At 34.1% G+C, this 27,850-nt stretch overlaps 1 protein-coding gene across 2 annotated transcripts; it reads right to left on the bottom strand.

Annotated features, from left to right (window-relative positions):
• Positions 1 to 172: 172 nt before the first annotated feature.
• LOC148845488 (putative LRR receptor-like serine/threonine-protein kinase At1g56140) lies at positions 173 to 15,812 on the bottom strand. Of its 2 annotated transcripts, XM_088955093.1 has the most exons (24): positions 15,614 to 15,812; positions 13,230 to 13,413; positions 12,715 to 12,786; positions 10,400 to 10,471; positions 9,765 to 9,836; positions 8,481 to 8,552; positions 8,267 to 8,338; positions 8,091 to 8,162; positions 7,690 to 7,761; positions 7,542 to 7,613; positions 7,211 to 7,282; positions 6,940 to 7,011; positions 6,780 to 6,845; positions 6,393 to 6,455; positions 5,550 to 5,597; positions 5,336 to 5,400; positions 3,251 to 3,639; positions 2,716 to 2,914; positions 2,442 to 2,609; positions 1,943 to 2,061; positions 1,535 to 1,745; positions 1,183 to 1,414; positions 914 to 1,064; positions 173 to 812 (listed from the first exon to the last, which is right to left on the bottom strand). In XM_088955093.1, the coding sequence occupies exons 1-24, from the start codon at positions 15,708 to 15,710 to the stop codon at positions 417 to 419; spliced, it is 3,108 nt and encodes a 1,035-aa protein (XP_088811219.1). In that variant the 5' UTR covers positions 15,711 to 15,812; the 3' UTR covers positions 173 to 416. The 2 variants fall into 2 exon arrangements, with proteins under 2 accessions (XP_088811219.1, XP_088811220.1); XM_088955094.1 differs by lacking the exon at positions 7,542 to 7,613 and having other exon boundaries at positions 15,614 to 15,803.
• Positions 15,813 to 27,850: the final 12,038 nt, after the last annotated feature.

The following is a 27,850-nucleotide window of genomic DNA, read 5'->3' as shown; positions in this document are numbered from 1 at the left end:
ATTGCACTACATCAAAATTCTAAACTACATTTTAAATTCAGAAGTAAACTGATGCAGCCCTGTGATGGAATTCAATTTGACACTAAAAGGAAATAGGCTACACAGTTTTTTTTTTGTAACTTAATAACATGTTTTTGTTTTTATTTTAGGAAACAAGAAATAGAGTACACAATGAAGAAGATATTTCTGCGTTTCTATTTAATTTTTTAATTCATACAATGTGTGAGACCTTTTGCTTTTGGAACTCAGAGAAACAAGTAGCAAGTAATGTTTGACACCCCCATACTACAGGTTTTATTCTCTAATTTGGCTGATGGTCAGATACAACACTTAAAATTTTAAATTCTAAGGAGTAGGAAACTGCAAGCAAAACAAGATATTCATGATACAAGTTTCGATAACATGGAAGCCAATTATCACCTTCCATCTCCAATGATATTCTGGAGTATTGGTTGAGAAACATTGTTTGGGGAAGTGTCTGCATTCACCATGGTAGTATCTGATGATGTCTTGAATTGGCTGTCAATTGACTCTGACATTGACTTCCCCAAAGAATTCTCACTCAAAATGCTACTGGTGATATCATTAAATTGCCAATCTGTTAAATAACTGGGTTTGGATGTGATGGTGCTCACTTCAATATCTCCTGAAAGCATGGCCACAACGCGTGACATGGAGGGGCGCAGTGCTGGTGAAGTCTGAGTGCATAACAGGGCTATTCCTATAAGTCGAAGAACTTCTCCTTCATCAAATTCACTTAATTTTGGATCAACAAATTCAAGCTCGTGGCTATTTTCATGTAGATTCCATACCTAAATGATCAAACAAAAATTGCAAACATTGGTAATGGATTATGTATGTTTAAGTGATGCAATCTTGAAAACTATAAATTTCATATTCCATTCATTCTTACCCATTCAAGAAGATAAATCTTCTCAGGAGCCAAGCTGGAGTCAGAATTTGGCCGCCCACTAATGATCTCTAGAGCGACAACTCCAAACCCAAACACATCAGCCTTCTCGGTTAGATGTCCACGCATAGCATACTCTGGTGCGAGATAGCCACTTCACAGACATTAACCGAAACTGAGGTTGCTTAGTTATATAGATTTAGTATCATAAGAATAAATGGAAAGTAATTCAAGCTAGAAAATGATGCAAGTAAACGTTTTCATATGATTACATTGTTCCTGCAACTCTGGTGCTAATGTGGGTCTTCTTGTCATCATACAGCTTGGCCAAACCAAAATCTGAAATTTTGGGATTTAACTCAGCATCAAGTAGAATATTACTAGCCTTGACATCTCTGTGTACAATCCTAGGTCTTGACTCTTCATGAAGATAAGCTAGCCCTCTTGCAATTCCCAAGCATATCTCATAGCGAGTTCGCCAATCAAGATTCAAAGAAGTCTTCCCTGAAAACCAGAGGCACCATTTGGATATACATGATCTTTATAGCATCTAATGTGTTCCATATATATGAATAAATTTATGGAGTTTCAAGCTGAAAGAATAAATCTTGAAAAGGTTCATACCAAAAAGGGCTTGATCAAGGCTTTTGTTTTCAAGATACTCGTAGACCAAGAGACGCTTCTCTCCTTCAATGCAGCATCCATATAATCTGACAAGGTTACGTTGTTGGACAGCAGATATGGTAGCAATCTCTGTTACAAATTGGCTTCTTCCTTGATGGGATGCCACTGAGAGTTGCTTCACAGCCACTACCCGCCCATCAAGAAGGGTACCCTGTAGAAACCATACAATTCAATTTGAGCTCTTTGTCAGTATATATTTATAAGATTGGTAGATGAAAACATTTCTAATTTTATGATCACCATACTAACCCTGGGATTTGAGCTTTAAAGGAGAAATTAAGTCTTGTAATTCTGATGTTATGTTATTCTGTAGTTCATTATAAGATTGGTAGATGAAATGCAACTTACCTTGTAAACTGGCCCGAAGCCCCCCTCTCCTAGCTTATTTTTCGAATGGAAGTCTTCTGTAGCATTTTTCAGTTCAGCATAACTGAATGTGTTTGATCTGGGACCTATTCCCATAAACTCTGCGAATAAACACAAAAATGTGGATTATAACTTTAATCAGGGGCTCTCTGTATTTCCATCACTTATTATCCACTTAGTAATAGTAAAAGAAATTGAAAACAAATAGATATAACCACCTATATAGGATCAATGGCCTGCTCTAGGTTGTAGCTTGTCGAGCATCAAAATTGAGAAAATTTAGATTAGTTTGTCTTTCAGCATTTATGCTAAAATCTAATTGAGTTAGATAGACAGTATAACAGCCTGAGAGATTTTTTTATCTTATTATTACTTGGGTATCACCGGAGGAGTGAGTCAAAAAATTAAAAAAGAAAAAGAGAAAAAGAAACCACCATTACCAATTTACCAGTTAACCAATGTTAAAATTAGAATATTTTACCTTCTTCTTCCTCATTGGCACTTGATCTTTTCCTTTTTAAGTAAAAAACCATAAAAACTGCCAGAAAGCTTGCCACTGAAACACCAACTACTAGTCCAACAATCAATCCTGTCTTTCCCTTACTTGTTGTGGTTGCTGGTGGAAGGCCACTTACAGTTGGTGTGAAGTCTGTCCAAGAAATCCATAATCAGTAATTTAAAAAAAAAATAAAAGAAGACTTGATTCTTTACATCCATTCATTAAAATAGATTCATCCATCAATTCCTAATATTACCTGAAGTTACAGCCAGGGCAGAGATAGATGGTCCATAGTAACCTTGTTCAGGTATGCAGCAAGTACCTTTTCCAGCCCAGAAAAGATGAATTTCAAGAAAATTCTCAGACACATTTGCCTTAAAGTTTTTCTGAACAGCAAAATTCGAGGCTCCACCTGTCTCCTTCCTTATGTCAAAGTCTTTTAATTCTCGATTCCCCTAAAAAATTAAGAACATAGTTTCAACAACCAAGAAAATCTCTCATAGAATCAAGTATATATACAAACTAAAAGCACATGCACATCGGCAAACAGGCTTTTTGGTTTACTTCTGGTATTCTGTAAGATAAATTTGAGAAATTCAATGATTAAAATGAGCTCAAGATCCCAAAATAAAATTTGTAGATTCTATTCTGACCATTTCTTTTAGTAAATCATTTGGGTTGTGGACAAAAAACCTCAATAAGCTTTATGTATACTCCAATAAATTAGAAATGAGTTGAAATAACAATGAGGATTCCTGGAGTTTTGGACATGAACCCACTATTATGTATACCTGTATATAAATGTCAAAAACACGCCTGCCAAGACCTTGCCAAGTTTCTGAGCTTGCATCATTGATTCCTGTCTCTGCAAACCAAAGGCTTACTGTGTAGTTTCCATTTTCCAAACCTAGGCCATAGTATCTTAGTGATCCTGGAGATAGCCTTGATGTTTGGAAGAACTCAGTGGTTAAAATGCCTGCACCTGAAGTTTGTGATAAGGTTCTTTGGGTATAACTTGGGGTCTTTCTATCATTGAACAGTCCAGCATTGCTAACTCCCCATTTTTGGGTATCTGTTACATAATATGATGCTGGTCCCAGAGTTTCATTTTCTCTTTCAAAAAGTCGACCAGCGGTAGATGCCATGGCTAGACCACCACACTTGATTGAAAAGTTTGCATCTGTCAAAACAAGTTGTCAATGTCCAAGTTAGTTCCAATATAGGGCATAAGCATAAATATGAATCAACTAAATATAGGATAGACCTATCTTCCACTTGATTGAAAAGTTTGCATATGAATCACTGATGCTGAATGTTCATGGAATCAGATGTTCATGGAAAAACCAAATGAATTGCTTGGAGAGGATTTTACTTGACTAGTAAGTGGGCATGTGCTTTGCTTGTGACAATTTTTGATGATGATGATGATAAAGATGATAATAAATAATATGTTTCCAAAATTTTCTACAATTATTTTATATTTCTTTGTCTATAAAAATTATTCTTATTTTTGTTTAATATATGATGAATATACAGTACAGGAAAAATCTATGATGCCAAAAAGACATGGTACCAGAAGAACTTTGACCAATCAAAGCCCACCCATAAATTTTGATAAATACCATCTTAGTGGTTAACATGTTTATGATACCGATTGACTGGTAAGAATATTTTCAGATATGTTTGTCTTTTCAGTATCATAGTAGAACCCTATGCTATATTCAAGATGTGCCCAATAATTTTTGTGTTTTCATCTTTTTTTTTATTATTATTTAATTGTGGCATCAAGGGTTGGCACATTTTACCTAAATGGTTAAATTGTTTACTCACCACCAAACAAAAAGCAACTCCATTTTTGTGTTGGTTTTAAAGTTGTATTTTATTTTCATCATTAATAAAAAGTTAAAACAATCCTAAATGGTTGAATTATATTGCTTACTTGTCACAAGGATGTAACAATAGTTTCATTTTTGGGTCAATTTTAAAAAGCATGTATTTTATGTTATTAAAAGTACTGGATATAAGTTTAATTAATAGAATTTATTGGTAAAATAAACTTAAACATGGAATTTAATGAGAGAATGAGAGTTAATACCCTAAAAATAAGACTTGATGAGAGGGAATTGAACGAAGAGAAATTGAATAGTTCAATTTACATTTTGTGCCTTCACAATTAAAGAAATACTAAATTCAAAAATAAGGACATTCTAGTCACGAGTAGGATTCAATGAATGATAATGGGAATTAATACTTTAAATATAAGATTTAATGAAATGGATTTGAATAAGAACAAAGTGATTGTTCAAATTACATTTTAGTTCTTGCAATTAAATTGTGACCAAATTAAAAATTGAGTTATTTTAGTCAAACAGAAGTTCTACACTCATTCACAATTTTAATAGTAAAACAGATATAGGTTATATGGAAAAAGATGCTAAACTATAAAAATCAAAACTTTGTTTTGCATATAAAATGATTGGTTCTATTGCTTGTATCTTAGGTTCTTGGTAACCATCCAATGAGGAATGCTATTAGTCATCTGTTGCTCATGAATTTAATGTGACACTCTCAAGGCTAAATGGCATTCCATGAATAAAATTAAAGCTTTACAAAAGTGCAGTTGCTTATTTTAACCCAATTTTTCTTATTCAGAACTTGGAGCTCAACAAAAAAAAATCCTTTTCATAAGTAATTTTGGTCTCATGATGTAGTTTAAGGACATTTTCACAATTACGGAATAAAAATATGAAATGACTACAACCTAAAGAAGAAATTCTGAGCATCATAATTATATATTGAAGGGAAATATGAAAATACTACAAACTAAATAAGAAAGAAGATTGTATATACACAACAATAAATATGAAAATACTTACAACGAGGAGAATCTCTATTGCATGGAAAATTCCGTTGAAGGCAATCTAGGCCTGGAGAAAGAAGACTGTATATGCACAACGATAATTTTTGAGAATGAAGAAAGATTTCAATTTATACTAGAAAAAAAAAAAGAAAAATAGATAGGAAAGACAATGTAATCTATTTTCATTGTTTAAGAATGCTTTTATATGGTTGAAAAATATAATAACTTACCTGCTAGAATTTGAATTATCAAATACAAAATTGTTGGCAACCAAATTCCTGCAAATTTCACCACACAAGTAGCTTGCATTTAAAAATATGGATGTATATACTTTTATTTTATATATTAGTGTAAGGGAAAACATACACAACATCATATTGAACTATACAATTTCTCACTATATAATAAAAAATAGAAAGAGGGCCTCTTTTATTAGAGCAATTATATATAAACATAATTCGTGTAAAAATAACACTATATAGCACCCATAATAAAAGTGATCAATTACAAGTTGAAGGGACTAGAAAGGCTATGGATAGATCAAAAGGAACATGGATTAAAGTAGTAGCAAATGATTTAAGTGCTTATAATTTAACAATGGATATAGCATTAAACAGAATTAATGGAATAAAAAACAGGATTCGAATAGCTGGCCCCATAAGAAAAAGCGATCAGTTACAAGCTGATTGGACTAGAAAGGCAAGAGATAGATAAAAAAAGGACATGGTTGAAGTAGTCCTTAGGCCCTAATTCCTTTTGATTATATAAATATACTGCTGGTCGGGTCAGGCCTAAATATAAAACTTAGGCCCAAGCCCAAAATTTTGTGGGATGGGATTGGGCTAGGCCGGGCTACAAAATCAGCCCTAATTCCTAGACCACTATATATTTATGTTGTAAATCTTGTAAATAATGGATGAACCATTTATAGTTCTTGAGTGCAACATTATAATTTATGTGCTTTCATAGTACTTAGTATTGTGAAATACTTAGTCATATGCTTCCTTACTATAATATTTGCATTTCATTGTAGTCATATGCAAACGACATGAGTCTAACTTCTTCATACATACAATTGTAAATCTTTGTTCACCCATGAAGGAAAGCTTCCTGATAATTGATTATAGGACAAATCACTGCATATAGAGCATATTAACATTTGTTAGTAATTACTTAAGTCATAAAAATAAAAACAAAAAAATAGCTAAAAATGGTTGTGTATGAAATAAGCATTGCACATGTATAAAACTTTGACTCATCATTCAATGATATCTATTGAGATTTTCAATAATAATAATAATAATAATAATAATAATAATAATAATAAAAAACAGATGAACCTAATTGTTTGATTTCTTGAGACTCCTCAACGAGTAAGGTAGTCAAAATCAAAATGAATCATTTGTTTAGAAAATATAAATCAAAATTTAATATAACAGAAATACATCATTAAAACCTACATGTTGAAAAGTCTTGCACTTTTTTGCGGAGGAAGGGAACCAGAAAGGTTGTTGTTTCCGAGAAACCTAACCATAAATAACAAATACCATGAATTACAGATACATATATTGTTTTCTTTATATGGAAGGATGGAAAAAAAAGAGTTTCCATGCCACTTACAAGTAAGATAGAGAACTCAAATTGAATAAAGAGCTTGGAATCTCTCCTCTTAAATTATTGAAGCTTAAATCTCTGCAAGAAATATATGTGATTAATAAAAATAGTTAGTGCAAATTATTCTTCATTTTACTTTACTTTATTCAAAAAAATAAAATTAAAAAAAAAATTCAACCATTTCAATTTTCCCCTATCTTTTATGCTAAATGAGTATAATGAATCACTATTGTAAAACAATTATCTATACAAACTACTAAAGAAAGTAGCAACTTACAAATTTTGCAAACTTTGTAGCTCTCCAATACTTGATGGAATTGTACCCGAAATCATATTATTTCTCAAAATCCTATATAAAACAGAAAGTTATCTAGGTGAAATTGAATATAAAAAGGATAAATCTATGATGCGGGAAATATATTGTATGAAAAGAATTTCGACCAATCAAAATCCATCCATGAATTTTTATAAATAACACCTTATTTCCTACCACCTTTATTATTCCACTTTATTGGTCAATTGTTTTTTAGATATCATATCTTTTTCACATAATGGTCGCACCCAAAAAAATTACATGTATCATTGAATGGATTAGAAAAGTCTCTTACAGTACAGTTAAGGCCTTCATGTCCTTAATGAAATCCAATGTCAAATTGGCATTAGATAATTCACTTATTCGCCTACATAATACCATACAATAGATAATCAGTATATTAATGAGTCTAAATTAAATTTAAATAACAAAAGAGAACTTACAAATCTGTTAATGAAGTCAAATTTGAATAACTTGATGGTATTGGACCTTCAAAAGAATTCCCTTGGAATCTCCTACATTACCAAATTTAATTTTATTAAGAAAAACCTTGTTGAATGTAAATTTAGAGAAAACTATAACATAATAATCATGCTACAAGTTTGGGGAAGGGGTTAGTCAATGTGACAATTGACCAATTTTCCCATATTCTTTCACAATGCCCTTGGAAAGTGTAAAAAAATAAAAATAAAAAAATAAAAATAAAAAAATAAAAAAAAATAAAAATTAAGGCTCTTTCCCAAGAAAAAAAAAACACAAATAAATGCATTTACCTAAGTAAACAACTTCCCTAGGCCCAGAAAAATGATTATGTGACAGCAAAACAAACAAAATGGTATCTTACAAAGTTTTGAGCTTTGTCCAATTCCCGATAAATTCAGGTAATTTGCCTGTGAAGTTGTTATCTGATGCCCACCTAACATCCAATTTTTTATGGAAATGTGAGATAAATAAATTATTTCTAAACATTAAAGATCAAAACATTAAAAATTAAGCATGATCATAATCACATTGCCTTACAAAGTCTGCATGTTTACAAGTTTAGCAAATGTTGCAGGAATTTCACCACTCACTCCAGAGCTATCTATATAACTGACAAGTTAAAAAAAAAAAAAAAGAATATCATCAAATTAAACATCAACCCTTATATTTCTTTCCTTAGGCTGTTTTTTATTTGAAGGAAAAGGTAGGGAAAGGAAGAAAAAGGTAGAAAAACCTTTACAAACCTACTTACATTTGTTCAAGTTTGACTAAATTCCCAATTTCTGGAGGGAGTGGCCCTGAAAAGTTATTTGAACCAAAAGCCCTGTAGAAAACAAAATTAACAAAACAATGGTTTTTAGTATCAAATCATGGAACAAAAATAAAATAAAATCAATACAAAGAACTTGGGTGGCTAAAATTAATAAATTGGTACAATCAGCACTCTGAAGAAAAGTTTAGGGTTGAAGTATATAAGATCTTCCACATCCATAACCTCAGGGCCCTATCTATCCAAGGCATTTCCAACCTAACTAATGCTTAAAATAGATGAATTGGTGGACCAATGTAGGGCTGATTAAATATCATATAATATGTATTAGATATAATATATTTAGTGACATAGACCCAAAGCCCAGTTTGAGCGGGTCAGTGATTAGCCGTACAATAACACATCTTTTATTTGAGTCTGAATCTGCTCCTCACAAAATGCTTCTCACACCAACCTCACGGCATGTCATGGATGCAAATTAGAAATTTTTCCTATACTTGTATTCATTATTCATAGGGAGATGTTCCCAATACACTGTGGGGTGTGGTTGTGATGTCAGGTTGGTGTGAGGAGCAGATCCCAATTCCTTTTATTCCAATGATGGCAGGAATAGTAATGCAGCGGGCACCCCTTCCATGTTCCCACTGTGTAGCCAAAATCTCTGGCAACACTCCTTCCCTGGTGGTGAGGCAGGGATTTGACCCCTCATATAGGGAGTCCCTGTCATTTCTCCCCCTCGAGGAAATCCCTAAAAATTACATTAAATCTAGGGAGTATTTTAGAAATTGAATTATGGAATCCTAGACTTTTGAGAATTTGGGGACAATAGAATTATAGAAACCCTAGATCACCTTCTATACTCAATGGTATATTAAAAATTAATGTTAAACCAAGGGCTATTTTAGTAATTTATCATTAAGTTTGGGGGTGGGTTAGGAATTATATACAGACCTCATCCCTGATTCTGATTCAAGGCAAAAAGAAAATTTTCTCATCTCTGCCTGTCTTCATTTAAGATTGGAAAAAACTTAATCTATTTGGGCATAATTGACTGGGGCCCTGATTTTATGGGAAAAATTGTCATCCCTAAAATGATGGATTCAAAGGGAGGGAGGGGTGAAGGTCCCTACGAGTGCTTGGATTGCGTTAAGACAAATGTTGCCAAGGTATAGCCTAAGCTTACTGAGTCTGTTCTTATTTCTTGGCATTTAAATGCCAAACTTAATTTCCATTATTGTTCATTTTTAAAAGAAAGGTTGATCTTACAGTAAACGCAAGTCTGTAAGTTTTCCGAGCTCGGCTGGGATGCTTCCGGACAATGCATTGATACCAAATGACCTAGCAAGATAAATAAACAAGTAGTGTTACACACAAAGAAAGCAATAAAGCCTTGTTTGGGATTTCTAGAAGACACTTTTCTTTTTCAAAAGCAAAAACCAGAAAATTGCTTCTTTTGGCTTTTGTTTCTCCAAATATCAGATTAATGTGTGATTGAGATGGTAACATTAAAATTCCATTACCTTTATACATGCTTTCATGGTTTTCAAACTGTTGTTGACTAGGACGATTGGACTATTCAGCTTGAAAACCATTCAGGCAACTGGTTCTATTTTACCCCAAACCAGATTTCTGGCCAAAAACTGTTGAAAAGGTCAATGACTTATTGACCTGTGCAGTCGAACCGTCAACCCAGTCAACAGTTTTGGCCATTTTTTAATTATTTTTGTCAAAATAATTCCAAACTGTTTTTTAAAACCATACATGCTTCAAATACCGGTGACCAGAACAATTACAGGCTGTTTTTCAAAACCATACATGCTTCAAATAATTGTTAAATGAATGTAGTAATATAATCCTAAAACTTACCTTGTATCAATTTTTCAATAAAAAGGTTGACTTACAAGTATTGCATTGCAGATAAATTGCCAAGAAATGCGGGCATTGGACCTGTCAAATAATTTTGATCCAGCTTCCTGCAAGAACAGTATTACAATAACATTTAACAATAATGGTAACAACAAATGAATCAATTAGCAGCATCAGTACTGCTTAATTAATCTAACACGTAGGCCTTATTTTGTATAGTTCAATTTCTTTATGCTAGAAGGAATGTCTCAAGGTACATAATAGGCATCAAAGTATTGTACACGAATCCATTAGTTCTCAAAGTATTGTCCACGAATCCATTACCATAGAATAAATTAATCAATTCCATGAATACTATTCATATATTAATGTTTGATAGATTGATTAATATTTTACTGTCTTTTTTTTTTCTTTTGCGTTGTAAACCTAAAAGGATACAATGTTGCACCCGGTTCAGTTTTACATCCATTTGTAAACCTAAAAGGAGTGAAGTATTGCTTCTTGCTTCACTCCTAAACAAATAACCATCACCCACCTCCATTCTCTTTCATATAACATGGAGTTCATATAATTTAACTCCATATTTTACTTATAATAAGCAAATAAGTTAAATTTGAAAGAAACATAAACCAGAAGTTATACTCAGCCTATTTGCACTCCCTGCATTATACCAAAGTCTCAGTTTAGAAAGTGTATAAACACAAATGCATACAGTGCAAAACTCCTTCCAAACTGAGCCAAAGCAAAAGAAAATTGCACTGCAAACAAACTAAGCCAAACAATGAGAAAGCAACAAAGAAGGGAAACCCACACCAAGAGTTGGGATATGCATGTTGGATCATCAATAAGTGTTTTTGATGGAGTGTGCACTGTCTTGGACATGGGATGGGCTGGATATTTAGTAGAATCCCTATAGATAAATCCATATCTATTCCAATTTAGTATAACTCAAACCAGATTCATCTTATCTATCTATCTATCTATCTATCTATCCATCTATCTATCTATCTATCTATCTATCTATATATATATATATATACACTACCATTAAAAATAACGATCAGCTTGTGGAACTTTTCTTGATTAAAATGTCCCTACTAGTGAATTTGGTCTTTCTTAATTGTGAGGGCATAAAAATTGAATTATTATTTTTCATCTCATTCAATTCCCTTTCATTAATTCATATATCTAAGGTATGAATTCCTATTTTTCTCATCAATCAATTATACTGATTATATCTATATCCAAATACTATTAATAATAGAAAACCAATGTATTTTAAAGTCAACCCAATATGAAAGCATTCTTTTGTCTAAGTGGTGGATTAACAATTCAACCATCTAGGTCAAATGGGTTGACCTATGATGTCATAGGCAAATAATAAATTTTTAAGATACAAATAAATACAAAAATTACAAAAAAGAAAAGGTGGAAAATTTAGGCCCAAATCTGATATTTTGTATTAATTTAATTATATTAAAGATAAATAAGAATTGTTTTTATTGATGATGAAAATGAAATACAAAATTTAAAACTGACCGAAAAACAAAATTGTTTTATTGTTTGGTGACAGGTCAACAATTCAACTTTTCGGGTCAAATGTTTTAGCCCTTGATATCATACTTGAATAATAAAACTCAAAAAAATATAAAACACCAAAAATGAAAAAAAAAATACATAAGATTTGTGGAAAACAATTGGGTACATCTCTAATATTACATATTCATCATAATATATGAAAATAAGTGTGATAAATAATAATTATTTTTATATACATAGAAGTAAAAAAAATTGAAAATTTTGCAAAGATATTATTTCTATTATTTTTATCATCTAAAATTGTCACATACAAAGCATGCACTTATTGTTAGTAACATATAAATTCATAAAGTCAAGTTAAATGTTGAAATAGGTTGTGTTTCATGCTATGACTGTTTCTATCTGAAACCTTTTGGGGTTGATAGCCATTTAAACTAGAATGATTACCCCATGCGCAAGAAATGTTAATTTTACGTTCTACAAACAACCTCCTACACAGCCATTTCAATAATCCAAACCCACTAAATATGGATATGATATAGGATCCCATATATACCCAACTAATACTTTAGGAAAACACATCACATACCCGGATTAAAAGAATTTATACAGTGTTGAGCCGAGGCCCTCAGACCCGATTCATTTAGCAAATGCTCAACCCAAACCCATCCAAAAATTGATAAAAATTAAACTCAACGTGGTTGATGAACCATCAACTTCAAAGGGCGTGGAGCGTTGGAGACCGCAAACCAAGAATGATTAAACAAGAAGATAAAGCTTACTAAAGGTAGAGATTGAAAAGAAACCATACAAGTTGGTGAGATGAGCCAAATTGGCCAGCTCGTCTGGTATCACCCCCTTCACATTCAACGCATATACTCTTCTGTCAAAGCAAACGAAACAAAATAAAGCTAGAGAGAGAACAATGTTCCGTTATGGGCCAAACGATTTGATTATGAACCGTACAAATAATCAATATATAGAATAAAAAGATATAAAAGGTGTTTGATTTCATTACCGTTTTTTTTTTCACAAAATGGCAAAGTAATCAAATATCTCCAAACATTGGCTGGACTGGATTCATTCAAAGAGGAAGGAGTTCCAGTTCCACCAGGAATGAAAACGGGATTTTGATTCCGTTCAACCAAATAATTAGAATCGGAATGAACCATTTCTTTTATTTTAAATCTTTATTGCCGAAAACCAAACAGGCCCTGACCCGGGCATGTCGTGAAAAAACCAGCTGAATCATTCAAACCCGGCCGTGATGATTGAATTTAGAGTCGAGAGAGAGAGAGAGAGAGAGAGAGAGAGAGGAACACGTACAGCTTTGTAATGTGGCAGGTGGTTCCGTTATTGTCATTACAGTCGCATCTGATCGCAGGGTTCTCGGAAGTGTTATCGATGTCAGTGGAATTGAGGGCTGCTCCGCTGCACGGTTCTCCACTGATGTTCCACGATTTATCGGCTGGGATTTTCCATTGTCGAAACATCGAGTTCAAAGCGCTCACTGTATATAACATAAACACATGATGATCAAAACTAACGCATGGAAGTGGAGGAATAGAATAGTGGATGTGGGCCCCGACTCCCGATAGCGAAAGGTGGCGACTATCGGACTATGTGATATTTGGGCCCCACATGAGCGCTGCCGTTTGGTGGGTTAGGTAGTGAATGCGATTACTGCGTAAGAAGGTATACGGGTTGGTCAGCGCCTTATATCGTGTGAGTTGTGAAACGTGGTCCTCCCCTATTTGTCGGTCTACTGTTCTGAGTGCGCCGTCATGGGAGCTGTATTCCTTACGGAGTCCACCAATTCGTACATATAGCATTATACGCCACAAATCACAATGACCCGAGCCCAGCGTCACCAATCCTACAGGCCACCACGAAAGCATGATGTCACGTCATCATGAAAGATCCAAGCTGGCGTCCCGGTGGATTTTGCGATAGGTTTTACCTCATCGGACGGTTCGAGGTTATTTTATTAGTGGGGCCCAATCAAAATCAAAGCCCAAAACGGGATCTTGGTCGAGTTCTCGAGGTTGAACCGATCAGAGATCGGGTCGAGTAAGATCTGGTCAACCGTGGCCGGAGTGAATTAGACATTTCAAGCATTTAGATCTGCTATCCACAAATTGTTCATACAGACCACCACCACAGCTGTAATGTTTCGTGGACAGAGATGTGAGAACAGCTCTAGGTAAAAGATCCAACCAAGCCCATTTCAAGGAGTTGGGATTTGACACATTATCAGCTTGATCTGACACACATCATTTTGAAATTGAAGCCCACCATAAAAATGAAACTGTCATATATGAGATGTCCGGCATCAGATGCTGTTGATAGGGTATTGGAACATAGATCGTTGGATGTCAAGGGGTGCAATTAGTGAGTTTGTATCTTCTATCCACACGCTACACAACTGTATTATCATGTGAGTAGGGATGTTGCCATTTTGGAATACCTATTCATGGGTCAGGTTTCGGACTATTTGAGACAACCCTATACAACCTGAGTTGTGAAACTCTCAATCTTAACCAATATTTGGGTTGGGTTTGCCGTTCACTGTTTGTAACCATGATTTGTACTCCTATACCTGACATATCCATTTGCATTTATTGACAGTCCAACTTTTGCATCTCAAGACCTTCTCATATAAGGTGGAGACCCTGTCATCTTTGTTCCTACTCACTCCAAAACAAATAATTCTAAATCCTCCATTCTCTTTGGTATATATATAAGTAGGAACCACATCATTAATTGGCTTCCTATTTTACTCTCACACAAAAGATGAAGCCAAATCTGAAGCAAGTAATCCAAAATTTACACCACTCTCATGCATTTACATTTTAGACTACTGCAAATGACAACCAAACGCAGTCTAAATATCTTAAACCCAATATCTAGATTGGATTGAATTGTTCAAAGCCTCAACCCTAACCGAACTTGGATGTTTTTCAACCCTAACCTGAACATCACTGCTCAAGTTGCAGCAAGAGTAAATCACAACGTCATGGGTAGACTCTAGATTCCAATCTAACAGAGAAGATAGGAAGGAACTTCTCATAAACGGTGTGAATCATCTGTCCACCCAAGGATAGGATTCAGGATATAGAAAGCATCCATTTGCATTTGCAGGAACTTCTCATAATGATGTGATTCTCACTATATATATATATAGATATTACTCTCACACAAAAGATGAAGCCAAATCTGAAGCAAGTAATCCAAAATTTACACCACTCTCATGCATTTACATTTTAGACTAGTGCAAATGACAACCAAACGAAGTCTAAATATCTTAAACCCAATATCTAGATTGGATTGAATTTTTCAAAGCCTCAACCCTAACCGAACTTGGATGTTTTTCAACCCTAACCTGAACATCACTGCTCAAGTTGCAGCAAGAGTAAATCACAACGTCATGGGCAGACTCTAGATTCCAATCTAACAGAAAAGATAGGAAGGAACTTCTCATTAACGGTGTGAATCATCTGTCCACCCAAGGATAGGATTCAGGATATAGAAAGCATCCATTTGCATTTGCAGAGAACCCACAAAACCGACGGTATTTAATTACAAATTCTAGGAAAAGCTTTTCATATTGGGCATCTGAATTCTGAGAAGAAGAAAGAGATGAGATTGGAGATATCCTCTAAAGGGAACTGTTATGGACATGTGAGAGAGAGAGAGAGAGAGAGAGATACCTTCGATGGGATCTGTAGTAGCTTGAGCCTCAGACCAGACGATCAGGCTAAGGACGTAAATAAAGCAGAAACCAACTGTAAATGAAAATTTCGACATGTCCTCCTTGGTTCTCTCAGCTCTATGACTGTCACTGGTAGCTGAACTGAAAGGGAGGGAGAGGAGAGACTATAAGAGTTGTATTTCGTCTAGAATTTGGTCATCTTAATTTTGTTTATTTATTTATTTATATTAGATAGATAAGTTTGACCTTAAATATTTGAATTTGTCTAATGGAATCGATTTGACCAATTCCATGAGAGATTTGGAATTTTCTTAAAATCAGTACAAATACAAATATATAGAGTACAAAATCTTGTATTTTGTATGTATTTATACCGTATATATTAATATTTATACTCTTTCCAAACTGAACTTAAGGCTGTGTTTGATGGCAATGCAAATAAATTTGCACTGATTCAAAATCATGGCAGTGCAAATGATTTAAATGTAAATTCTGAGCTATTTTTATTTCAAATTTTAACTTATTTTGTTTGGTTGCAGTACAAATGAACTAAATTAAGGCATGAAGCAAAATAAAGTAAAATCCAAAATAAAATTAAACAAGAATTTGCATTTTTTACATTTACACTCCCATGCATTTATACCAGTGCAAATAAAATTGCACTTCAACCAAACAAAGCCTTAAGTCTCAGTTTGTAAGAAATACAAATATTTAGAGTGTAAAACCTTGTATTTTATATTAATTTGTATATTATATATATATATATATATATATATATATATGTTGTATGTGTGTATACAATTTACCAAAACATCACCCATTAAATTGGGATGAACATTAAAGATTTATTGGGCAATGGGCAAAGTATGCTTAGAATATTTAAACCCACTAACATGGGTAGGAATTTTTTATTCACTCAAATTGAATGTGAGAAACCCAAAAAGTTCTGGAAAAGAATTATATATGTTTGTATGTGTGTATACAATTTACCAAAACATCACCCATTAAATTGGGATGAACATTAAAGATTTATTGGGCAATGGGCAAAGTATGCTTAGAATATTTAAACCCACTAACATGGGTAGGAATTTTTTATTCACTCAAATTGAATGTGAGAAACCCAAAAAGTTCTGGAAAAGAAGCATAAAAAATAGATACCCATCTCTCTCTCTCTCTCTCTCTCTCTCTCTCTCTCTCTCTCTCTCTCTCTCTCTCTTTTCTCTTATATTAAAGTGGCCCAGCGAAAGAGCGCTTGTGTGAAGGCTTTGAGTAGTATTAGAGCCCAACTAAGCTGAAGATTCAACTAAGCTGGTTCGGCTGCTTTGAAGCACTCTATATAAGGCTGAGGTGCAGTTCAAAATTAATGACTGACAGAGCTAATTTTGGCTCTTAAATTTTCACCAAACATGGCTGATAGACTATCTATGCAGAACTCATCTCCAAAAGCCAAAAGCTGCTGCACTTCAGTCCTCCCCAAACAGGCACTAAGGGTTCGAGATTATTGTTAAATTCAATGAGATCAACTGAAAATAGTGTGAATGGTAGTTTACTAGATTGTGGTTATTATTTATATTCAAGTATGAAAGTTACAACTTACAAACCAAAAAGATCTTCAATGGTCTTGGGTTTTCAGATAATTGTAAGGGGAAGAAATATTTGAATTCAATTTCAAAGGATGCATCTGAAGAAGGCTCTAACCAGGTTGCCTTTCTTGAAAAAGTCTGGTGGCATGACTGATTTTGATGAATTAAATTGGTTGGGTGGAAAGCATTTGGTTGCTTCCAATTAAACTTTTAGAAAATTCAAAAGTGAGAAGAGCTCAGCTCAAGAAAAAGATGTTTTCCAGCTACTAATTTTTAAATAAATAAACCAACAAAGCTTGCTATTTTTTCTGGTTAAATAAAGAGCATGGCATCTGACATCAAGAGTGGGAGATATTGGACATGAACAATTGCTGGACCCAGCTGCCACCCAGAATAATGAATCACTCGACCCCATTAAAATTAATAATGCACTGTAATTAATGGGTTCACTGAATACAAATACTGGACATGAACAATTGCTGGACCCAGCTGCCACCCAGAATAATGAATCACTCGACCTCATTAAAATTAATATTGCACTGTAATTAATGGCTTCACTGAATACAAACAAATCTAAGGGGGTCAGAAATCAGAATTGGGATAGATATCTGGATAGACATGTCGACTTGGACTTTGTGCAATCATAGAGAAAAGGAAAATGCTACCAGTGTTACAGCACAGAATATTACAACCTGATCTTCATATAATATAATGACCCAGTAGGAAGAAGTTTGTAAGGGAGAAAAAGTGGCAAAAGGCTTAAATTTTGATTGTGATTATATCAATATTTTTCTAAATATAATTTAAAATGTTTTTTAACAAATATTTGGAAGTCAACACTCTTTGAATGGTCTAGATATATGGTGGTTTTTCGTGTAAACACTCTTTTGAGTGGAACCCGAAGTTTGTATTTTTTTTTTAACTTGGTTTAGGAGATTAATCAAATTTGATTTGTAATTGAGCCTCAATACAAATACATACAAAATAATACAAAATACAAGGTTTTGTGTATGTATTCCTTTCATGCTGAGTTTTAGGTTCAGTTTAAGAGTGTAAATACAAATATTTAAAGTGCACATACAAGATTTGGATACAAAGTTTTACACTGTACATATGAACTTCAATTTGGGAGAAGTACAAATACAAATATATATAGTACAAATACATACAAAATAATATAAAATGCAAGGTTTTTCACCCTATATATTTGTATCTGTGCTGCTTCCAAACTGATCCTGAATGACAAACTACATCCAAAAGAATGAAATCCGTTGTGTAACATGTCAGCACAAATTCCTTATCTAAAAAATCCAAAGACAAAAAAATGATGACAAATATAAAATCTTTGATATTTAATTAGTAAAATGGGATACAAATCTCTGAGACTTAATTTCTTTACAATAAGAAAACCTTTGATTCTTTTCTTTAAAGATTCAATCTGAGGGCTTAAAAAGCTTGTTCTTTAATCAATTTGAAAGTATGCACAATCTAAAATATTCTTTAAAGTGTGCACAATCTTCTTTGATCAATTTTTTAAAGCTGATGCAAAATTTTTGCACTATCTTCCTCGATCCTTCCTCAATTTTCTCTCATATAAAGTGGGACAATGCCTTGCTTCTTACCTCACTCCCAAACAAATAACCCTCCCCCCTACCTCCACGCTTCATTCTCTTTCATATAAGATAGAGACCATATTATTTTACTTCTCAAAGACAAATAAGTTAAATTTGAAACAAACGTAAACCAGAATTTACACTCAGCCTACTTGTACTTCTTGCATTACAACAAAGGCTAAGATTGGAAGGAATACAAATACAAATATGTAGAGTGCAAAACCTTGTATTTTATATTATTTTGTATGTATTTATACTATATATATTTATATTTGTACTTTTTTGGTCTTTCCAAACTGAATCAAAGCAAAAGAAGTTTGCAAAACCCACACCAAGAGGGTTGCGGTATACGTGTTAAACCATCACTAGTTGGATGTCTTTTTGATGTTGTGTCTACTATCTAGGGCATGGGATAGGCTGGATATGTAGTGGATCTAACTAAATTTTCAAGTCCGAGCCTAAAAACTTTTATGCCTTATTGGATCCAAATCCAACTAGGATCCATCTGGATAAACCCGTATCTATTGCATTTTAGTATAACTCAAACCAGATCCAATCTTATCTATATCTATACTTCTATTAAAATAATGAGATTGTGGGACTTTTCTCATCTAAAATATCCTTATTGTCAAATTTGATATTTATTAATTACAAACACATAAAATGTAATTGAACTACTATTTTCATATCATTCAGTTCCTTTAATTAAATCTTATATCTAAGGTATAAATTTCCATTATCTCCCCTTCAATCCTATATTTAAGGTTTTTTTTTTTTTTATCAACAATCAGTTCTACTATTTAGATCTATATCCAATAATTTTAATAATAGAAAACCCATGCATTTTAAAGTCAACACAAAAATGAAGCTTTTCTTTTGTCCAAGTGGTCGATTAGCAATTCAACCATCCGGGTCAAATGGGTCAACCTATGATGTCATAGGACAATAATAATTTTTAAGACAGAAATAGATACAAAAATTACAAAAATAAATTGTGAAAAAATTTAGGTCCAACTCTAATGTTTTACATTAATCACATTAAAGAAAAATAAGTCTGATAAATAAGAATTGTTTTTATTGATGATAAAAATGAAACACAAAATTTAAAACCGAAACAAAACAAAATTGTTCTCCTATTTGATGAGAGGTCAACAATTCAACCTTTTGGGTAAAATGTATTAACCCTTGATGTCATAATTAAATAATAAAACTTAGAAAAAAGATAAAACACAAATAAATGAAAAAATATATAGAAAAAAAGACTGTAGAAAATAATTGGACATGTATCTAATATTATATATATTCATCAAAATAAATAAAAATAAGTATGGAAAATAATAATCATTTTTATATACATAGAAGAAAAATAAAAAAATAGAAATATATTATTACTGTTATTGTTATCATGACTATTTCAACATAAAACGTGTTGGATTAATCAAAATTGGTGAGAGATATGTATTGTCTCATCACACATAAGAGCCATTTTAATTAGAATGATTAGATTTCACCCCATGAGCAAGAAATGCCAATTTTACATTTCTACATACAGTCTTCCGCACATCCATTTTTAAGGTATGCCATTTCAATAACCCAAACCCGCTAATATATATATATACCAGCACATGTTGAATACCCGAATTAAAAGAATTTATACAGTATCGAGCCTGGTTTCTCAGCCCGGTACATTCAAATTTTAGCAAAATGAAAACCCAAACCCACCCAAGAAGTTGCAGCTCTAAACCCACATATTTATTTGGTAGTTTATTTAGGCATGCATGTATGAATACACATTTCCTGTGATGGAGGGGCGGAGAGGGGTCAAAACTTGAAGTGAAGAATTCTGGACTATAGGGGGGACCATGTCTCTCCTGGGTTCCCCCTGGCTCTGCCCCTGCTGCTGCGATGTGCAGGATAAACCCGAGACCTCCGGTGATTTTGGTGAAAAAGACAAAACATTACGTCGGATTAAAAGCACTGGCGCATTCAAAATGTGTCTTGGGCTTCTCGGGTCGCAGGAAATGTGCTCTCCGCATGTATGTACCTTGAAAGGAGACCCGGATCTCTTCATCATATGACGCCTCACACTGAACTCATAGATACATCCCACTGTGCATTGGGAATATTTCCAATACTTAATGTGTTATTATTTACAGGGTATGCTTCTAAGATGGTTGTGAGGTGCAGATCCCAATTCCCCTGAAAGTAGCTGTTGCATGTGTATCCTGAAAGACCAACATTTCAGGTCAAGAAAATGATATTTCATGTCTTAAACGGCATTTCAGGTTAAGAGATTTGATGCTATTATTAATTGATTTAGGCTCAAGTCATATTGTAAATGCTAATAAACTTTTTTTAGTAGAAAACGTTGGGATCAAAAGGGCCCACTAATAAATAAAACTATAATTTAGATAATATAATATAAAATAATTATATTAGCATTAAAACTTAAAAATAATAAAACTATAATTTAAATAATTCTAATTGAAAATTAATATTAATTTAGACAAATCATATTGAATATTGAGTATTTCCATGCATCACACAGGGCCCACTAATAAATAAAATATATAAATATATTATACTCTTAAGGTGGTTCATGAACCATCAACTTCAGAGGGCGTGGAGCGAGGGAGACCACAAACCAAAAGTGATTAAACGGGAAGATAAAAGCTTAATAAAGGTAGATTGAAAAGAAATCATACAAGTTGGTGAGACAAGTCAAATTGGCCATCACCTCCTTCATATTCAAAGCAAACAAAACAATATAAAGCCAGAGAGAGAGAGAGAAGCAATATTAATGTAAGACTACGGAATGTGTAAAATAGTTTGATTGTGAATCATACAAATAATCAATATATACATTAAAGAGATATCAGAGATGTATGGTTCCATTGTTGTTTTTTTCAAATGGAACCAAATACCTCCAAACATTGCCATTTTCGAAAAAAACACCATACCATCGGAGAAATAACAATACAACCAAACACTACCATAAATAAGAACAAATAACATGGTTTTGAAAGTCAGACTAGACTGGATGGTAAGACTGGTTGACTCGAGAATTATTTAGGCAACTGTTTCCATTTCATCCTAAAACTATTCTTGGGTCAAAAATTGTTGACTTGGTCAGGGACCCACAATCAACCCCCACAACGGTTCTTCACAATTTTCTATTTTAATTAATTTTTAAAATAAGAATGGATCATCCATTCAAATTGGACGATCATACCGTTTGAGTCAATAACCGATGACAAAAAAGGTTTCGTGTCCAGTTTAATTTTTAAAACCTTAATTTGTCCGTGCTTCTCTTCCTTTCCTTACCTTTGTCTTCAAACCAAACAGAGTCTTAGTGATTCGGGTATTTCCTGAAACACGGCATTCAGGTCCCATCCAAAGTCTAAGAGAGAGACTGACTATGTGATGTTTAGGCCCACATGAGTGCTGCTGACAACTAACAAGGTTAAGAAATGCTAGGTCCACGAGTTGGTCAGCGCCGTGTATCTTGTGAGTGTGGTCATTCCCTTTTTGTTAGTTTTCCGTTCAAAGTGCGCGGTGACGAGGTGCTGTACCCCTTACGGAATCGATCAATTCGTCTATGTAGCATTGCTCGCCACAATGACTTCAGCCCAGTGTCACAATTCACCCATGACCCATTCCACCACGAAGGCATGAAGCCACGTTGATGAAAGAAAAAATGTTGCGATAGGTTTTACGTCATCGGACGGTCAGGGGCCATTTTATAAGTGGGGCTCAAAATCAAAGCGACAAAGGGGATCTTGGTCGAACTCTCGATCGGGTGGAATTTGATCCGGTTCAATTGTGAGCTCAGATATTTCCCTTTATCATTCATGCGGAAATGTTATCCATGCAAGACGGTAATGTCTTGTGGATAAGGATGTTGGAAGAATTGGTGGGAAGACTTGTTCACAGGTCATATTCTCTCTCATATAGATCGGAGACAGAAAACGCAATCATCTTTGTTCATCAATTTACATTTACACCAACATAAAACTCTATTATTGACTCGCATTTGCATGTGTTTGTTTTCAGTGTAAATACGGATTGGTGTAAGATTCCACTCCTAATTCATGTGCTTGTTTTTGGTGTAAGGTTTAAATCAATGTAAACATTCTCATCAGATGACTTTTCCATCTATAATCGATGTTTACATAAAAAAAGACTTCAACAGTCCACTAAAAGCATTGATTGAGTTTTCCATCGATTGACTTTACATCGATCAATTTTCCACCAAAAACAAATAAAATTCTGAGCTCATCATCCTCTCAAGGGAACTATTATGAACGAGAGAGAGAGAGAGAATACCTTGAATGGGGTCTGTATTTGCTTGAGCCTCATAGCAGACAATCAGGCAAAGGACGTAAACATTAAATAAAGCTGAAACCAACGGTGTATGAAAATTTCGACATGTCAGCAGCTGAGAGAGAAGAGATAATAAGGTCGTGATTACGTCTTCAATTTGGTGGTCTTAATTTTGTTTATTTATTTATTTATTTTAAGTAAAAATGTTTGACTCTTTCTTTTATTTTAAAGAAGGGGGCAGAAAATATTTCTTGGATTTCTCATTATGGAACTAAATTCTACTCTAGTGTTGAGATTTGGGACAATTTGGGAGGGTAAAATCTTGGATCCAAGTGCCCATAACTTGATAGTGTTGTTCATGGGTCAGGTTGGGTCGGCTTATTGTGGTTTTTCCAACCAATTTGACCTAGTCGGGTTATCTGACATAGAAACCGAAACCGATCCAGTGTTAAGCAAAACCGACCTAGTCGGTTTGAGTCGGGTTGGGTCAGTTTGGATCGGTTTTGGTTCTAAGTTCATCCCTGTGATAAAATCTTGTTAATTTTAAAAACAGCCATAAATTGAACATCATTTCAGTTTGAACTAGGTGGCCTAATGGGCTTTGGAACTTCATGTTTGAGCTAGGAACTAAGTCGGTTTGGTTCGGATCGGTTTCGATTTTCTTATATGAAAATTGAAACCAACCCGAATCATCAGTTTAGGAATTTGCACAACCCGAATCACACTCAAATTGAATGTGAGAGAACCAAAAAACATCTTTCTCTCTCTCCCCCTGTGTGTGTATATCTATCCTTTCATTTACTACTTCAAGCGGGCAACAAGATGACTCCGAGTGGCCTAGACCTGAATATTCCATTATGGGAGATTCAGGCATAAGAAACTCTTAATTTGAGATTAGCAATAGATTTGATGTAGGTGCATATAGCAGGCCCAATGACATAGGCGCACATGGCAGCCTAAGATGGCAACATGTGGTGTGCACCGGAATGTATCCTGGTGGTTCGCTAGTAATAAATTCTAGGTATGTTCAAGTATAAATAAGTGGTGTCACTCCTTGGGTAAGTTATTTTGGCTTTTACTACTTTAAACTCCCTAGCTCTCTGTTGACCTCGTCTGAGCTTTTTCTACTCGGGCCTCGTCCAAACCCTCGCTATGCTCTTACTGACTTGACCTTCGGAGTCACTGCCCCTAGGATAACACACGGGGCCTTTGATATCTTCCTTTGCACACAGGTCGGATCTTGAACCCCTTGGCTCTATCAGCCCTCGAGCTTAGCTAGCCCTCGTCTATGTAAGAAAAATTACATTGTTGCCCTCGGCTCATCTTAGGCAACAACAAGATACATGGAACTATTGGAACAAGGTTGGATAAGAAGCTCCTAACATGGGGAGCCCAACTATAGCTGATTGCTTTGATGTCCATTTGAAGACATCTTCCGTTGGTCATAGAGTGATGGAAGCAGATAACATATCAAGTGTGGGTGGTAGGAAGTGTACATGGATACTACTACTAATAATAAAGTGAGGATAAAAATGTAAGATTTAAAAGAGAATAATATAATTGTAGGATATCAAATGAAATTTGAAAGAAAATAATTTAATTGTAAAATTAGAGTAGAAAACCACTAATAGCAAATAAGGTTAGAGAAGTAAAAGAAAAAGAAGAAAATTGGGCTTATCGGCTAAAGCATGTCTAGGACACTATCCTTACGGCTGAGTTTGGAAGGAGTACAAATGCAAATATGTAGAGTGCAAAACCTTATATTTTATATTATTTTGTATGTATTTGCACTGTACATATTTGCATTTGTACTGCTTCCAAACTGAGCCTAAGAAAAAATTCATCTTCTCTAGATCAAGTAAGTGCATACGGCATGAGAGGAAGCTGTTTAGCCCACATGGGCATTTTAGTCCTTTGATGCAATCAGGTATTCCCTTGTTAAGATTAACAAGGGTATTTTTGTAATTTCAGCATGCTTAATGAATAGAACTACAGTGCAGGTTGAGAGGAAGGTGTACACAGTTGGTATTCGTTCCTTGAAACCCATTTTTCTTCTTCCTCCCACTTTGTTCTTACTTTCTACTATGTACAGGTTTCCCATCCTTTTTCTTCCTTAAAGTAGTGTTGTGCGTGTTGAGTCTCAAATGTCCTTGGGTATATATACAAACCCAATAGTAATTTGTTAAAAAAGGTACTTAACAAAGAAAAAAAAAACCCTATGAAAGGCTACTTAGATTAAAATAAGAAAAATACTTTATAAGAAATAGGTTCTAAATGAAGGGCTGCTAATTTTGAAATGAAAAATCACTAATTTAAAAAAAAAAAAAAAGATATGTTTAAAGGACACTTTCAAATGAAGAGGCACTTCAAAATGAAAGGATACTAATTTAAATTTAAAGACATGTTTAAAGAAACTTTAACCGAAAGACACTTTAAATTGAAAAGTCATTTAGAATAAGAAAGGACACTTGGTGAGAAAATAAAAAGACAAAAATACCCCTACAAAACTTTTGAATCACATACACTAAAAACCTAAGAAATGCAACATGGGCAACCCTTTCCTAGTTCATTTAGGGGACAAGATTTGGCTCATGTTCATGACATAGGTTTGTATATTGTTCAGAAGGAACTATACCTCAGTTCCAAATGTGAGGTACATGGGCATGATCTGAGTTTTTTTCATCAGTTTTGGATGATTACTATTAAAAATAGTAACTTATTAGATACACATGCTGGGATTGTGTTCGAGTAATGGCAAGAAGGTTGGCCCCTTTGAAGATAGAGGAGGTAGATTCTCATGTTACAAAAAAGGGTGTATGAATCAACCACTTATGTTCCATAACTATACCAGTTGCAAGCAGTTGGAAAGGAGACTTTTCATAGAGAGAGTTTATTTGGCACATATGACTTTGATGTTGATTTTGCTAAAGGAGTAACATGTAACATTTCTTACTACTCTGTCATGGGAAAAGAAATTTAGAGAGGATAGAGGTTAGGTTTTTCATCACTTTATGAGAACATTAGAGAGGATAGGAGTTGGGTTTTTCATCACTTTGGCTTTGGTACCAGAGGAATGACTAAGGATGTAAGTATGATTTTTCTGGTTTCTTTTTTGGTGAAATTAATTTCTGATCATATTAGTTATATAATTTGCAATGGTAATTAGTTAGTCAAGGGTTTTAAATTCTTTTGGCTTGTTATGATATTGTAACTTACAATTTCACCAGACTTTGAAGTTATTTTCACACTTAATGTACTCAAAGGAGGAGGTGCAAATAGCTAATTCAACTTGCTAGAGATGAGAAGCTGTTGGCAGAACGATGGGCTTAGATGCGAAGGCAACAGTAGAATTGATGCAGATCAATACTTCAGAATGATCCTCAGTCCAAACACAGGTGCACTGTTCAGTCCTACTAACTTAGCATGTTTTCCATATCATATTAGTCATGGTGGTTCTCCTCCCATATATTGTAATGACACATCCAACTTTCCATATGAGGCTAACCATAGCTACTGTGCAACTAACAATGCTAAACACCTTGAAGAGCCATACCAAATATGCAGCCCTTACGGCAATCCAATGCCACGGGATATTATTAAGATACCACCTCATCCAGTTTGGGAATCACATGGATTCTGGAAGAAGCAAGGAGATGAATGGATCAGTCATTTAAGGAAGTGGAAGCTTAGGGCTGGATAATTGGCCTTCACATTACCTTTCTATCAGGATCCAGGGGCTGTGCTTATAGACAGATCTTGGGACTCTATTGGCATTGGTACAGAAGTTTATATGAACTATGAAGTCTTCAAATGGGCAGCTAGTCCATATGAACTATGAAGTCTTCAAATGGGTTTCCTATGGCCAGCCTGGTCTGCTTCTTCTGGATTGGTCTGGCTCCTTTTGATGGATCCAATCTTTATGGTCTAGATAAAAATAACGAAAGAAACAAATAAAAAAGAAATCAGATTTACCTAGGCCTGATTCAATTATAGTGGCAATATAATTATATCTGTGCTCAGATTAGACCTGCTTTTCCCCTTTTTTCCTTTCATTTTCTTTACTAATTCCTTTTTGTTACTAATTTGCTTCACATAAGATTCTCTGTTTTCTCTCTTTCTTTACTTATGATGATTTGCTTGAATTTTCTGATCTAGGTGAACTTAAAATAATACTCTGTTTCCTTAGTATTTCTTCTTTGTAGTATATAGTTGGAAGAGTGATTTATTAGAATGGAAAAAATGGACTTTCTTCAATTTATTTTTTGTATATATTCGGCCATTTCTGTGGTTAAGGGTGTGTAAATTACTAAGATCTCATTAGGAATCTATGTAATTTTACGGAGGAAACTTTCTTTTTTTCCAATACTCATGCATTGATGTTGAAGTTAAAATGTCCTTACAGTTCACACTGGAAGTAGTACATTTATTGTAAGCAAGACAGTAAGTAAAACAGTGTTAGAGAGTAAAACCTATTCAATGACTCACTTAACAGCTTAAGCTTTTAGGTTGAATAGTTCTTTGAGATGGTATCAAATCCACTTTGACGAAGTGGCCTAGTGTTCGATTCTTGTCACCCCATTATAATTAATTAATTTTCAGCACAAGGTATGGGTGGCCTAGTGTTCGATGCTGTCCACACTTCAAGCCCAATGGGCTTTCGTGTGAGGGGGTATGATAGAAAATAGAACATATTCAAGGACCTTACTTCCTTTGAAA

Source organism: Nelumbo lutea, chromosome 7 (assembly GCF_056320005.1).
Source record: "Nelumbo lutea isolate HS-2025 chromosome 7, American lotus-T2T, whole genome shotgun sequence".
NCBI lineage: Eukaryota > Viridiplantae > Streptophyta > Magnoliopsida > Proteales > Nelumbonaceae > Nelumbo > Nelumbo lutea.
Note: the sequence above shows the minus strand (reverse complement) of the source record. Positions and strands in the feature narration are given on the sequence as shown.